The 15,155-nt window shown below is 38.4% G+C and overlaps 1 protein-coding gene across 2 annotated transcripts in view; it reads right to left on the bottom strand.

Moving 5' to 3' along the window:
• MAP2K4 (mitogen-activated protein kinase kinase 4) overlaps positions 1-15,155 on the bottom strand; it is a gene marked incomplete at its 5' end in the record, with an annotated part of 137,582 nt that overhangs the window by 14,530 nt on the left and 107,897 nt on the right. The window contains 3 exon segments of one of the 2 annotated variants that reach the window (XR_003550691.1): positions 123-213; positions 419-567; positions 4,519-4,596. Coding sequence is in view for 1 of the 2 variants with exons in the window: in XM_014590902.2 (XP_014446388.1) it covers positions 419-567; positions 4,519-4,596 (227 nt within the window). 2 annotated transcript variants of the gene reach the window in all.

A 15,155-nucleotide genomic window follows, 5' to 3' on the forward strand; every position in this document is an offset into this window, starting at 1 on the left:
TCAGAGCAGAGATCTACCCCTAAAGTCTAATCTGGCACAGTCTTGACTTAGTAAAAGCTTCCAGGTGATTCTGGCACAATGTCACTGTGAGAACCACATCAGAATAAGATGATCAGTCTCACCTAGAGGTTTAACCTGGTATCTCTTGTACAAGGTACTGGAAGTCTGGAGGCAGCAGCTTCTCCACCACCCACGGCTGTTTTTCACCAATACCTGAGTAGTAGAATAAGAGGGTGATGCCTCTCCAGGCAAGCTGGAACCTTCCATACAGTCACAGTGATCCAGAGTCCCGGCTTGGAAGGTGGGGTGATGTGACAAAGGTTCCCCTTCCCCCATGTAAAGTACTACTGTTGCTAGATTAAGTAAACCTCACTGAGTTCACCATATGTGTTTGAGCATTCGTAAATTAAGTACTCACCACAAGTTGACAAAGTTGATGAAACTTGGAGAGAATTCCCTTTCCTCAGAATTACTCAGCTGTGGTGGATCTCCTTTCACGACTTGTGTTAGCTGATCAAATACACTATTCCACTTTGGATAAGGAAATCGGCCTGTGGCCAACTCATACTAAAGAGAACAAAGAGGAAAAAGCAAAACAAACTAGGCATTATTTACTATTCCCTACTAAAATGGTCATGATGAAAATCTAAAAAGTATTATCAGAACACCTATAGAAGACCTGAATTAATCCCAGATCAAGTTATGGTAGACTCTTCAGAACTGAGAAGGCTAAGTAAAGGTTATATTTAGAAACCAAAATAACCAAAATAATATAGAGAATTTAGCATCAACCAAATTCAAGGACTTGGGTGAAAGGGAATCATCAAACTCAAACCTAGATGATGTGCAGGGTAGTTTGTGATTCTGACTCCTCTGTGTAAAAAACTCTGGAAGGCTGCTTTTAGAAATTTTAGTATGAGGGCCAGCAAGTGGCATGGTGGTTAAGGTGCTAGAATTCCCACATAGCTGGTCATAGTTTGAGTCCCATACCTGGCGGCTTGCTTTCTCACTTTCCCCCTCTCTCTCTCTCTGTCTTTCTCTGGCAAAATTCATGTAAAAAATAATATTAACAATAATAATAATAAATAATTCTTTTAAAAAAAAAAGAAATTTTAGTATGAGGTTTATAGTCCATGCAAGGAATACCATAGACTGAAACAGTGGTCAAATTCCTTTGTAAGGTAAAAGGAATGTTCTACAAATAAGAGTTCAGTCCGAGCTTGGAGGAAGCAACACACAAATCCTATGTTACAGCTATTCTGTATTTATAATCTCAACTACAACCAGATTCTACTACTGGGTTGTCAGCAAAGTCATGCTGCATTTGTGCATGGAAAAACATAGAAAAAATACATGATTTTTCCAACAGCCCAATATTGCTAAAGAAATCAAGTCAGGGTCAAACCCTTTACCCGGAATCTCAAGAAAGGGGCTTAACCATACCAAAACAGATGTGAGGAGTCTTATGTATATACGTCCCAATCCATCAAGGGTCAAAAATATTTGGTAATAACCTGAAAATCACATTCTCACCTTTCTCCTACAAAAAGAACTTGGGATTCTTCCAAACACTGTATCTAAATGTGCACCACCACATAATGAATTTCATGTTATGCACTGACTGATGACTAATGCACAAGGACGAGGCTCCAAGCTCATTACGGAGGAAGATGGCACACAGGAGAGAGAAAGCTATGTCAGTAGACTGAGTTTCCTCTCAAAAGATGCCTCTGTCAGTTCACTCTTGTCTCCAATTACATGTGTGTGTAGGAAAGAAAGCAGACATACACCCACACATATGCATACACACACACACACACACACACACACACACACACGGTAGTAATTCATCCCCCCCCACATACACACACACAGTACTAATTCATCCCTTTAGCTGAGGTTTCTTTCTGTTAAAGAAGAAAACTATATTGGTTATTCACAGAATTAAAATAACTTCAATGGATTCATTCTTAAGAACAGGTTTTCATAAGACAAAAAAAAAAAAAAAAAAACTAAGCTGAACATCATAAAGTGAAAGACTTAAGATTTTAGCAATTAATTTAATACATCTCATAATTTTTATAAGATTATCCTATGCAAAATAAATTATGAAGCAATTGTTAAGTACTGAATAATTTGTTTTTAAACAATAAGGTGTAGCTAAATGTACTTAAAAGAATTTGCTTAAAAAAAAAATTCTATGTTAAAACCTTTCACCAAGGAGCCTGCAGGCAGCATGGTGGTTGAGGTGCTAGACGTTCACATGGCTAACTATGATTCAAGTCCTGGCCTGAAAATCACAACAAATAAATAGATAAATAAATAGATGTTAAAATAAATAAATGTTTTTTTAGAAAGTCTTTCACAAAATAAAATTTTATTTTGTAAGAAAGTATATACTTGCTTTTTAAACATAACTGATTTGGTCATAAATAGGTATTCCTAAATCATAAATATCCCTGATATGAAAACAGCTGCCTTGGGTAGAAGTTAAAAGTCTTAGTTCAGTCTTTAGGACCAGTTGCCAGACCCAAAAGATGCACAAAATTCATGTCTGCTCCTTAGTAAAGAAGGAATCCCTTCACCTTTAGTCAGTTGGCTTCACAAGGAGAAAACACTCCAGGGTATAGCTCCTGAATTTGGTCACAAGAGAATGAACTATCAGCCTTCAGCTTTCTACAGAGAATCTACTAAGCCTGGCAATGTAATCCATCAAGAATAACTAACAAGTGTGTATGACTGTCATCACAGAAGTAGGATTCTAGAAACAATATACTAATGAATAAATGGAGATTATTCAAAAAGCTACGAGATTGTCAGGAATGTCATGATGCCTTTTTGCATAGAAAAATACAACACGACTTTCCTAATGACCCAGCACAAAAAAGCTCACTGTTCTGAACCTGTGTATCTCTGGGCTGTGAGAACTTAGGTGTACATTAAAAATGGGAGGAAAGTTTGGGTTGCTACCTAACAGGATAGCCCCATTCAGAGACAGAGAATTCATGTTCAACGGAGAAGCTATAGAAGCTTAAGCAAAACCAGAAATACTCAGGAAACTCAACAAATACAAACACAATAGCAAGTATGCCCCATCAGGAAATAAAAGAGAAAAAATTTATAAAAAGCCTAAAACTTCAAAACAAAATTTGGTATAATAAGCAAATAAAGGTAAAGGTACTACCCTAAACTGAATGTCTGTGTCCTCCCGAAATTCCTATGTTGAAACCTAATCCCCAGTGCACTGGTATATGGAGGTGGGACCTTTGGGAAACAATTACACTGTGAAGGTAGAAACCTATGAATGAGATCAGTGCCCTTACAAGAGAGATTCCATACAGCTCCCTCCTCCCTCCTGCTGTGTGAGAACACAAGAAGACAGCTGCCTATGAGCCAGGATGCAAGACTTCACCAGACCTTAAACCTGTTAGGACCTTGACTGTGGACTTCCCAGCCCCCAGAGCTATAAGAAATGAAGTTTTGTTCTATCCCGTTTATGGTATTTTGTTAGCACAGTCCAAACTAAGACTGGTACTTTAAAAAATGGAACCAAAATGTCAATACAGTCCATAGGTAAGAAAGAAAAATTTATTTAACTGGGTTTGCTTGTTCTAAGTTAAGTCACTTTCTTACTATTCTTTCTCAGTGTTGCTTTAAGGTAGAACTTTCATACAGAATATCACAAGGTAATTTTTGTCCCTCGACAGATGAATTAGTTTCAGCTCATCCACTGTAACTTTTCTACTCAGTGAACTGAAGATTCCAAATAGAAACTATTTTCCATACATGTGAACAGAAATATGTATCCTTTTTTTTTTTTTTGGAGAGGTTTTTGCTATAGGGCGCGTGCACTCGCCAGACAGACAGAGACACACAGAGAGATAGAAAGTGAGAAATCACCCCCCCGGGGGAATGGTCACGCCGCAATCCCTTCTCCTCCATTCTCCTCTCGGGATCTTGGGCATGCACGCACACGCACCCGGCGTGAGTTTAAGCCACTGGGTCTGGGACGCGAACCACGGTCGACGACGTGGGAGTCCAGCGACATAGCCATTGCGCTAACTGCTGGTCCCCAGAAATATGTATCCTTAATATGGACACTAAACACAGTACTACTGGATCTACATCTTGCTTGAGAGGGGAGACACCTACATGCCTTCACCACTGAACTAATGGCAGGTGAGCTCCCCTTGCCTGTTCCCATTCTTACTACAGTAGCTGGCCAAGAAACCAGTCAGAGACTAAAGACTTTGCAAAAATGTGCAGAAATAACCAGCTCTGATTTAATTTTTAAGGTAAATGTATTTTTTTCAACAATTAGAAACTATAGTCTCTGTAAATTATTTCCATTGTGAGGAATAAAACAAACAAATAAACAAAAAACCCAGGTGAACAAAATGAAAGGCTGAAAGAGAAAAAAGGCAGTTTTGTGAAAAGTGAGTCTGACTAGATTTTCTTTCATGTCTAAATATCTTATTGTTACACTGCTATGACATGGTTAAATCGACATAAACATACCAATGTGATCCCCAAACTCCAGACATCAGAGCGGACATCATATCCTTGTCGAGATGCACTTGGGTCTATTCTTTCAGGCTAGAACACAAAGAGAAGGCAAGGTCATTAAGCATATCCTTATCCTCAAGGGACAGGCAAATAGAAACAATAGCTGCACAGGCAGACAAAATGCCAGCATATTCCTAGAAGATCCCATAACTAGGGTCAGATGGAAAAAAGAGAAGAAAGCTATCATTATATTAAAAACAAATATTAACAAGGTCTAGCAGGTGGCATGGAGGCTAGGGTAGTGGATCCTGCATGGCCAGCTCCACAGTTTGAGTCCTGGACCCAGAGGATTGAAAATTATACCAGGTGTATACGCATGTGTGTCTATCCACATTGGGGATGATTTCTTTCTCTTTATTTTTTTCTCTCTCTCCCTGTCTCTTCGGAGCACACATACCCTTATAGCAAAAACTAAAACAAACAAGAAATAACAACAAAACCTCAATGGCTACTTCCATAAAGGGAACACAAAGCAAAACTTCTATTATTTCCCTTAAGCATCTAAAACACTGCAAAGATAAAGCTGAAAATAGAGAAAGAAAATGGGAGCAGACTAGAAAAATAGAAAAAAATAAAGAATTACAAAGTTACAATAGCAATTAGTGGTTTAAAAAGAATGGGGAAAAAAAAGACTAAGTTGTCTGTTTCATTAGTCTTAGATTCAGTGGATCAACCCATGCCACGATACAGTTAAAAGCAAGAAAAAAAAAAAAAAAAAAAACACACACACGTGGGGCTAAATGGGGATACTCTGGGAGGCTGAACGACAAGGGAAGGTTCCAGGTTTGTGCCCAAGATCTTCCTGAGTATATCAGGCAAGCACATGACCATAAGCTGGGACCAGCTGAAGCTGGAGGTGGATTGCAGCCTCAGGACTTTGTTAGGGATACTGTCTATATCTTTAACGTGCTCATGGAAGAAAGAAAGAAAGAAACTTTAAAAAAAAAAAAAAAAAAAAAAGAGCTAAGTTTATTATAGCTATTCTACCCATTCTTCACAATAATGAACTGCTAAAATAGTAGTGTATTATCATACAACTAGCAAAAGAAATTTTTAGGAATTTCTGTAGAGAGAGGATCTTTACATTTCTTTTAAATTAAGGACCATCATTTACATCAATGTCAGGAATGGACCAGAAAAGAGAGAAGATACCAGTGGCAGACCTCATTAAGGCTGAGAGTAACTGCTGCTGACAGGCATGTGCAGAGAAGCATGAGCACGGCCTGTATTACTTCCATGCCTGTGAGCAGCAACTAGTTTAGATACCCATGTAGAACCTTCCACTGTGCTGCATAAGCAGTGAATGAAAGCTATAGACTTTGTTTTCAGTTGTCAATATATTTATTTTCCTGGGAAGTGCATATAACATAAAAGTCCCTGATATTCAACCAAGAGAGAAAATACTCCATTCAACAACAGCTAGATAAACATTTTCCTCGAATTCGCACAGATCATTCAGTAATACAGACCACACACTGGGGCATATAAACACCTTCGAGAATGGAAATCACGTAAAGCAAGTTCTCAGACATGACATAAAAATAATTCAATCAGAAATCAGCAATAGAAAGAAATCTACAAAAGTCTTCAAATATTTGTAGATTAAACAACACACATCTAAACAATGCATGAATCAATGAAGTCACAAGAAATACTAAGTGAAAATGAAATTACAATTTATCAAAACCTGTGAGATGCAGAAGTAATACTCAGAAAGAAATTTATTCACTGAAGGCATACAGTAGAAAAAGATCTCTCAGATCATTCATTTTTCAGCTTAAGAAATCAGAAAAAGAAAGAAGAACTAAACCTAAAGTAAGCAGCAGAAAAGAAGTAATAAAAAGCAGAGTGAAGTAAAAAAAAAAAAAAGAGAGAGAGAAAAGTCAACAAAACCAAAATGAGACTTCGGAAAGGTCAACGAAATGGACACACTTTTAGGTAGCCTGACCAAATGAAACAAAGAGAACAATTCAAATGTCTACTCAGAATTAAAAAGGATATTACTACTGATCTTCTAAGAGAGGACATGAACCATTCTTTGAAAATGAAAACCTACCAAAATAATACAGAAATCAGAGTAACCTTAGATCTCTGCTATTTAATGAATTTATTATTAAAAACCTTCCAGGCCAGAAGGTGGCATGGAGGTTATACCACTAGATCTCACATAGTCAACTCCACAGCTCATGTCCTGTACCCAGTAGCTTGAAAACGATGCTGGACATGTGTATATGCATGCCCACAATCCTGAGAGCATGGAGAAGAAGGGATTGTAGTGAGGTCAGCTCCACTGGAAAGTGATTTCTCACTTTCCCTCTTGCTCGCTCTCTGTCTCTGATGCGTGCACATGCCCTGGAGCAAAAGCGTAAAAGAAAAAAGCTTCCAGGAATCAAATTGGTACAGGTTTTCAAACATGCAAGAAAAAAATAACACCAGTCTCACAAAATATTTCAAATAAATAGAGAAAGGGGGTATGTTTTCCAACTTCTCTTAGGAGGCCTATGCAACCATCTACAAAACCATTAGAGTACAATTAATATCCTTCATATACAAAGACACAAAAGTATTAACAAAATAAGAGCAAACTATGAAGTGATTATATAATGTAACCAAGCAGAGTTTGTCTCAGGAATACAATACCCAGTTTAATACTTGAAAATCAATATAATGTACCATATACACAGAATAATGGAGAAAAACCATCTGATCATCTCAATAAATATAGAATTGACATGTGATAAAATTCAAAACCTAGTAGCAACAGCAGTAATAACAATTCTTAGCACACTAAGGAGAAAAGAAAACTCCATTTTACATAGAGCATCTAAAATAATCTAGAGTCAACATCATACTTATTTAGTGAAATACAGAATACTTCCTTTCTAATTAATATTGGCAACAAGCAAAGATGTCTGCTCTTGGTACTTCTATTCATCATTAAACTGGAGATCCTAACCGGTTAAAACAAACGAACAAACAAAAAAGCACCTTCTTCATTCACAGACATGTGAATATCTACAACTCTTTACAAAGAAACTACTGAAACTGTGAAACTAAATTAGTAAGGTCACAGAACACAATGCCAGTATACATAAATCAGTGGCATTTCTTTATAATAACAGCAAAATATTAGAAACATTTGTAACTGAATACCCTATGATAGTATCAAAAAGTATTAATTCCTTAGAAATAAATTTAAAAGGTACTCCAGAGCCCCACATCAAAAACACTGCTGAGAGATACCAAGATGATCTATCTAAATGAATTGAGAAACACCAAGTAATGAAAACACTGTCACAATATCCACAGATGAATGCAAAACTCCTCAGTAATTAAAAAAAAAAAAAAAAGAATGAAGTACTAATACACACAATGGCATGGATATGCAAGCTGAGAATTCCTCATCTGGAAATCCAAAATACTCCAAAATTAAATGCTACAAGTGAAAATTTTCAAACATGACGTCATGTAACAGGTTGCAGTCAAAATGCTGTAATACAAAAATATTACATATCGTTAACCTACAGGATATGTCTATAATATATCTATAATACATTATAAATAAATTTTGAGTTTAGACTTGGGTCCTGTTCCCTGTATACTGAGATATGTATTCCAAAATCTGAAAAGATCCAAACACTTTTGGTTCCAAGCATTTCAGATAAGTGATACTCTATCTGGATCCTCAAAACATAATGCTGAGAGAAAGGCAGGCATAAGAAAGTTCATACTGTAAGGTTCTAATTATAGGAAATTCTACGAAAACCAAACCTGACAGCAGCAGAAAATGATTGCCTTGGGAAGGGGTACAGCCACAAGTAAGCTTTTTAAGGTGACAGACAGGCATGTTCTCTACATTGTTCGATTGTGATTACATGAGTAACTACATTGGTCAACACACAAAGGGCCCCACTTAAAGGGTATCTAATCACTTGTGACTATGGTAGTAATGTCATTCTGAAATAGTTGTATGTTTATCATTAACAACTAGTATTTCTAGCATGTGTGTGTTAGGAAAACAACTCCCGGAAATAATTCCACCCCCTCCCTGATAAAAAAGATTCCTTTCAATGTCATAGAAGAATATTAACTAACAAGCCTATTCAGGATTGTTTAAGTGTACTTTTATTTCACATGATTATTTACTATTCATTAGGGCCCAGTCACTCAAGTTACATGGTAACTTGAAGACTTTTATGCATCAGGGAAGCATATAATGCCTGTCCAATGATCCTAAACGTGACTGTTGTGCTGCCCTGGAGGTAATTTGGACTTTTATCCAATGGCCAGATATTTAACCTAGCCCTCTCATCTTCACATTCTTCAGTGAACACCAATTCTAAATTACTCAAATACTCTTTGAGCCAGTTTTACCATCTTGACTATCCAGTCTCCTCCTCAATGGCTTTTTTGATGCATGTTTTTTATTAGTTTATAGAATGTTTTAACATTTTTAAGTTACTATTTGAGGAGTATAGATTTAAGATTGATAAAATTGATTAAAGACCCTATTTTCTAAATTTAAATCAGTAATATAGGCTGGAAAACAAACAAACAAAAAAAGGCATTCCTAAAGTACAACAGGAAAATACTAACTTAAAGAATAGAGTATGGGGACCAGCAATTGGTGTAGTGGCTATGTTGCTGAATTCCCATGTAGTCGACCGCAGTTTGCGTCCCAGATCTGGTGACTTAAACTCATGCTGGGCATGTGTACGTGCGTGCCCAAGATTCCGAGAGGAGAATGGAGAAGAATGGTTTGTCGCATGGCCACCCCCTGAGGGGGGTGATTTCTCACTTTCTGTCTGTCTTGTCTTTCTAGTGAGCACACGCTCCCTATAGCAAAAACCTCTCAAAAAAAAAAAAAAAAAAATTAAAAAAAAAGGCAAAAATTTTAAAAACATATCAAATTAAATAAAGTTTGCCCTAAATATATAACTCAAGCTAGTTTGTATTGAATACATTCATCTAGAAGTAATAAGTGAAGCAAAAATAAGTAAATTTGAGAAAGGTACAAAAAAATATGAGAAATATCAATAAATATGAGAAAAGCTAAGGTAAAAATTATTTGCAGAATAGTACTTGGAGAACCAACTGAAACAAATTTCAAAATAAGGTTTATTTGATGTGTTTATTTTATTACCAATTTATTGACATACTGCAATATGATTACAATGATTTAAAAATATGACAGGCGGACCAGCAGGTGGCAAGGAGGCTACGTTGGCTGGATCACACATGGCTGACAGTGCAGTTTGAGTCCTGGAGTCACTGGCTTGAAAATCATGCAAGGCACATGTGCACATATGCCCAAAACCCAGAAAGAGAACAAAGGATTGCGGAGTGACCATTCCCCTGCGTGGGCAATTTCTCACTTTTTCTCTCTCTAGTGAGCACATGCACCCTATAGCAAAAACTAAAAGACAAGATATATCAGCCATTGGCATGGTGGTTATGGTGGCTGGATCCCCACATGGCTGACTGTGAGGTTTAAATTCTGGACCCAGGGGCTTGAAAAGCATGCCTGGCACATGTGCATACATGCCCAAAACATCAAGAGGAGAATGGAGAAGAGATTTGGCTATTCGTGCTGAGGGGAGATTTCTCAACTCCCTCTCTAGTAAATAAGTACACATGCCCAGTAGTAAAAAATAAAAACTGGGGGAGAAAAAAGATAACCACTAAACTCTCCCCCTTTCTCACTAGATAATGGATAATTACATACTCCATTTTATAAATTCTTCATTTTATGTTCCGTATTATTCATAGAAACAATCTTCCAATAAGAAATACATTTTACAAAATTATCAATCATAAAGGTCTTCCGAGAAAGTTATTTAAGTTATTTAACATTCTCAAAAATAGGAATTACACAATAAAATTTCAAAGGTAGCAAGAAGTGAAAATATCAAGCGAATGGAGATAAATTATTCATTTAATAGGTACAGACAGGAAAGTGCATGTAAGTTTCATTTCTTAGATGGCTTCTGTTCCAAAGTAAGGCTGTTTTGTCCACATGGAAAATCTGTTGTGTAGTGTAGCTGCCTTCATCAACTACCTTACCTAGATCTTCTGGATAATTTGTTGCAGCAATAGCTACAATCAGCAATAGCTGCTTCCATCTTACCATTTTATGTTATAGAGATGGTTTCTGTCATTAAGCCTCATGAACTAGGACCAGCAAATGGTGTAATGGTTATGTCAATGGACACCTATGTAGTAGATTGCAGTTCAATCCCAGACCCAGCAGCTTAAAACTCATGCCAGGTATGTGAATGCATGCCCAAAATCTCTAGAGAATAGAGGAGAAGGGACTGAAGCATGGCCATCCCCCCCGGGGGGTGATTTCTCACTTTCTGCCTCTGGCGAGCACATGCACCCTATAGCAAAAATCTAAAAAAAACACAAAACAAAACAAAACCCTGATGGACCAATCTCTGCTAGCTTCAAACCTTTCTTCTGCAGCTTCCCTACTCTTCTTGATCTCCATAAATTGTACGGTTAAGGCCTTGCTCTAGATTAGGCTTTGGCTTAAGAAACTGTTCTGGCTGGTCTGATCCAGACCACTAAATCTTTCCCCATATCAGTAATGCTACCTTCTTAACATATGTGTGTTTGTTTTTAATTTCCTTCAAGAACTTTTCCTTTGCATTCACAATTTGGTTATCTGTTTGGCATAAGAGGCCTAGCTTTCACCTTATCTTGGCTTTCAACATGCCTTTCCTCTCCAAGATTAATCACTTCTAGCTTTTGGTTTAAAGTGAGGCACGCATGATTCTCATTTTCACTTGAGCACTTAGAAGACACTGCAGGGTTATTAACTGACCTAATTTCAAGATTATTGTACTCAAGGAATAAGGAAACCTTCAGAGAGGGAAACAATCAGGGGAACAGTCAGGTGATGAAACAGTCACAACACACACCTTTACCAACTAAGTTCTCCTTCTTCTATGGGTACAATTCGTAGAGCTCAAAAACAATCACAATAGTTACATAAAACGTCAGTGATCACAGATCCTAAAACAAATATAAAATAATGAAAACATCTAATACATTACAGGAATTTCCCAAATGTGTTACAGAGACACAAGTTAGTACGTGCTGTTGAAAATGGTGCCGACACCTTTGCCCAGCACTGAGATATCACAGCATGCTATGGTACACAGGTGGCAGCCCCACACAGCTCTTGACTTGTCTATCAATGGCATCATTTTCTCTTGAACTTGATTATTCTCATGTTGTTTTGCTCATCATGGCCTTTCCAATGGAACAAGATGGGAGGTGGGAGACAGTGATACTGATGATCCAGACACTGTGTAGGCCTAGGTTAATGCATGTGTTTATGTCTTATCTTTTAATTAAAAAGGTTAGGGGACAGCAGGTGGTGTGATGGTTACCGTAATAGACTTCCACATGGCTGATGCCAGGTTAAGTCCCAGACCTGGCAGCTTAAAAATCCCTCCAGGTGCGTCTGTGTGTATGTGTGTGTGCCCAAAATTCCAGGAGGATAATGGAGAAGGGATTGTGGCATGATCATTTCTCACTTTCTCTCTCTCTGTCTCTCTGGCAAAAGCATGCACCCTAAAACAAACAAAACAAACAAAAAACCCTAAAAATAATTTAGTAAGTAAAAAACAAACAAACAAACAAACAAAAAAACAGAAAAAAAATGTAAAGGACCAACAGATGGTATAATGGTTACATCACTGGACTCCCATGTAGTCGACGCGGATTAAGTCCCGGACCCTGTGGCTTAAACACACGCCGGGCTCGTGTGTGTGTATGCCCAAGAGCCCGAGAGGAGAATGGAGGAGAAGGGACTGTGGCATGGCCATCCCCCCTGGTGGGTGATTTCTTGCTTTCTGTCTCTCTGTCTCTCTCTCTTTCTGGCGAGCACACACACCCTATAGCAAAAACCTCTTCAAAAAAAAAAAATCTCACACCAGACAGGTGTGTGCGTGCCCCAAATCCCAAGAGAATGGAGAAGAGATTGCAATATGGCCAACCCCGCTGGGGGGAGGGGGATGATTTCTCACTTTTTGCCTCTATGTCTCACTCTCGTTTCTCCAACAAATGCATGTAACACTATAACAAAAAAAAAATCTTAAAAAAAATTTTTTTAATTAAATAGAAAAAAGAAAAAAAAGATTTTTTTTTTTTGAAGAGGTTTTTGCTATAGGGTGTGTGTGCTCGCCAGAAAGAGAGAGAGACAGAGAGACAGAAAGCAAGAAATCACCCCCCGGGGGGATGACCACACCACAATTCATTCTCCTCTCAAGCACGCATATGTGCCCAGTGTGAATTTAAGCCACCGGGTCCGAGACTCGAACCATGGTCAGCTACGTGGGAGTCCAGTGACATAGCCATTACGCCAACTGCTGGTCCCCACTCTATGTATTTTGACACATTTAGTTACATACTTGGACGACAGAAGTAAAACTGCTCACAGTACTCAGTACAGTAATATGCCATACAGGTTAGCCCAGGAACAACAGGCTGTACAAGTACCCTAGGGAGACAGTAGACTTTACCATTTAGGTTTGTGTAAGCACACACTCTATGATGTTCACACAATGATGAACTCACCCTTACTGCGTGTCTCAGAATGTATTTACATCATTAAGTGATACGTGACTATACATAAAGCAAACACTGACAGAACCAGAGGGAGAAATAGTTTTATAATAATAGAGACATAAATATAAATGCTCCTTTTTTTTTTTTTTTTTTGTAGAGGTTTTTGCTATAGGGCACGTGCCCTCAACCAGAGAGACAGAGACAGACAGCGAGATAAAAAGCGAGAAACCACCCCCCACAGGGGACGGCCACACCGCAATCCCTTCTCCTCCTCCATTCTCCTCTCGGGACCTTGGGCATGCACGCACATGTGCCCAACATGAGTTTAAGCCACTAGGTCCAGGACTGGAACTGCGGTCAACTACATGGGAGTCCAGCAACATAGCCATTACGTTAACTGCTGGTCCCGCTCCACTTTGAATAACAGAACATTTAGACAGAAGGTCTAGGAGCCAGCAGGTGGTGTGGGGGTTAAGGTGTTGGGCTCTGTGACCAACGATGACTCGAGTCCTGAACCGGGTGGCACATGTGCACGTGTGCCCAAAATTCCAGGAGAAGAATGGAGAAAGGACTGTGGCAGGGTCATCCTCCCTCCCTGGAGGCTGATTTCTAGCTTGCTGTCCCTCTCTGTCTCTCTGGCAAGTGCATGCTCCCTAAAGAAAAAATCTCTCTCACAAAAAGAGAAAGAGAAAGAGAAGGTCTATAAAGAATTACAGGACTCAAACAATACTAGACACCAATCAGACCTAACAGACAGGTAGAATACATTTTTATCAAGTACCCGTGAAATTGTCTCTAGAACAAACCACATGTTAGTCCACAAAACAGATCTGAGAAAATTATGTAATACTTTGAAATGAATAAAAATAAAAACAAAATACAAGGGGATCAGCAGACAGTGTAATGGTTATGTCACTGGACTCCCACTTACTCGACCATGGTTTGAGTCCCAGACCGGGTGGCTTAAAACTCATACTAGGCACATGTTCAAAATCCGAGGAGGAAAATAAAGGAGAAGGGATTATGGCCATCTCCCGGGGGGGTGATTTCTCACTTTCTGTCTCTCACTCTGTGTCCCTAGGGTGTGTGCATGCACTCTACAGCAAAAAATCTCTCTTAAAAGAAAACAAACAAAAAAGAATATAAAACTTATGGGATTCAGGCAAAGCAGTGTTCAGAAAAAAATTTATTGCTATAAGCACCTACATTAAAAAGAAGAAAGGTCTTAGAGTCAGCAGGTGGCGAGGTGGTTAGGGCACTGGCCTTAACCACATGGACAACTGCAGATCAAACCTGAGATGAAGCAACTTGAAAAATCACACCAGGCACATGTGCATGAGTGCCTCAAAACCTGAAAGAAGCATGGAGGAGAAGGAACTGTGGTATGGCTATCCCACCTGGTGGTGTGTGAGGGGGTGATTTCTCACTTTCCCTCTCTCTTTCTCCAGCAAGCTCACATGGCCCTATGGCCAAAACCTTAACAAAAGAGAAAGAAAAGTCTTAAGGCCAATCTGTGGCGTGATGGTTAAGATGGCTGGATTGCACATGCTACCTGTGCATTCTGAGTTCCAGACTTGACATCTTGAGAAACATGCCAAGCATGCCCAAAATCCCAAAAGGGAGGAGAAATGGAGAGGGAATTACAGCATGACCATGCCCCATGGAGGACAATTTCTTCCTTTCTCTTTTATTTTTCTCTTTTTTGGTCTCTTTTTTTGCAAACATATGTGCCCTGAGGCAAGTAAAAAAGGAGAAGAAAAAACTTCTTGAAAAACAAATTTTACACCTTAAGGTAACTAGAAAAAGAAGAGCTAGTGCTAAAAACAGGAGAAAGAGAAAATATTAAAGAGTATGACAGAGATCGATGAAATACAGAACAGAAAAAAAAAAAAAAAAGAGAATCCAGAAACAAAAGTTTGCTCTTGGAAAAGATGAACACATTGAGAAATCTCTTCCAGATTGTCTAAAAAAACGGAAGAAGAAAATAACAAATCAGAAATCCTAATGGAGAC

This window comes from Tupaia chinensis, unplaced genomic scaffold (genome assembly GCF_000334495.1).
Source record: "Tupaia chinensis unplaced genomic scaffold, TupChi_1.0 Scaffold000495_1, whole genome shotgun sequence".
NCBI lineage: Eukaryota > Metazoa > Chordata > Mammalia > Scandentia > Tupaiidae > Tupaia > Tupaia belangeri.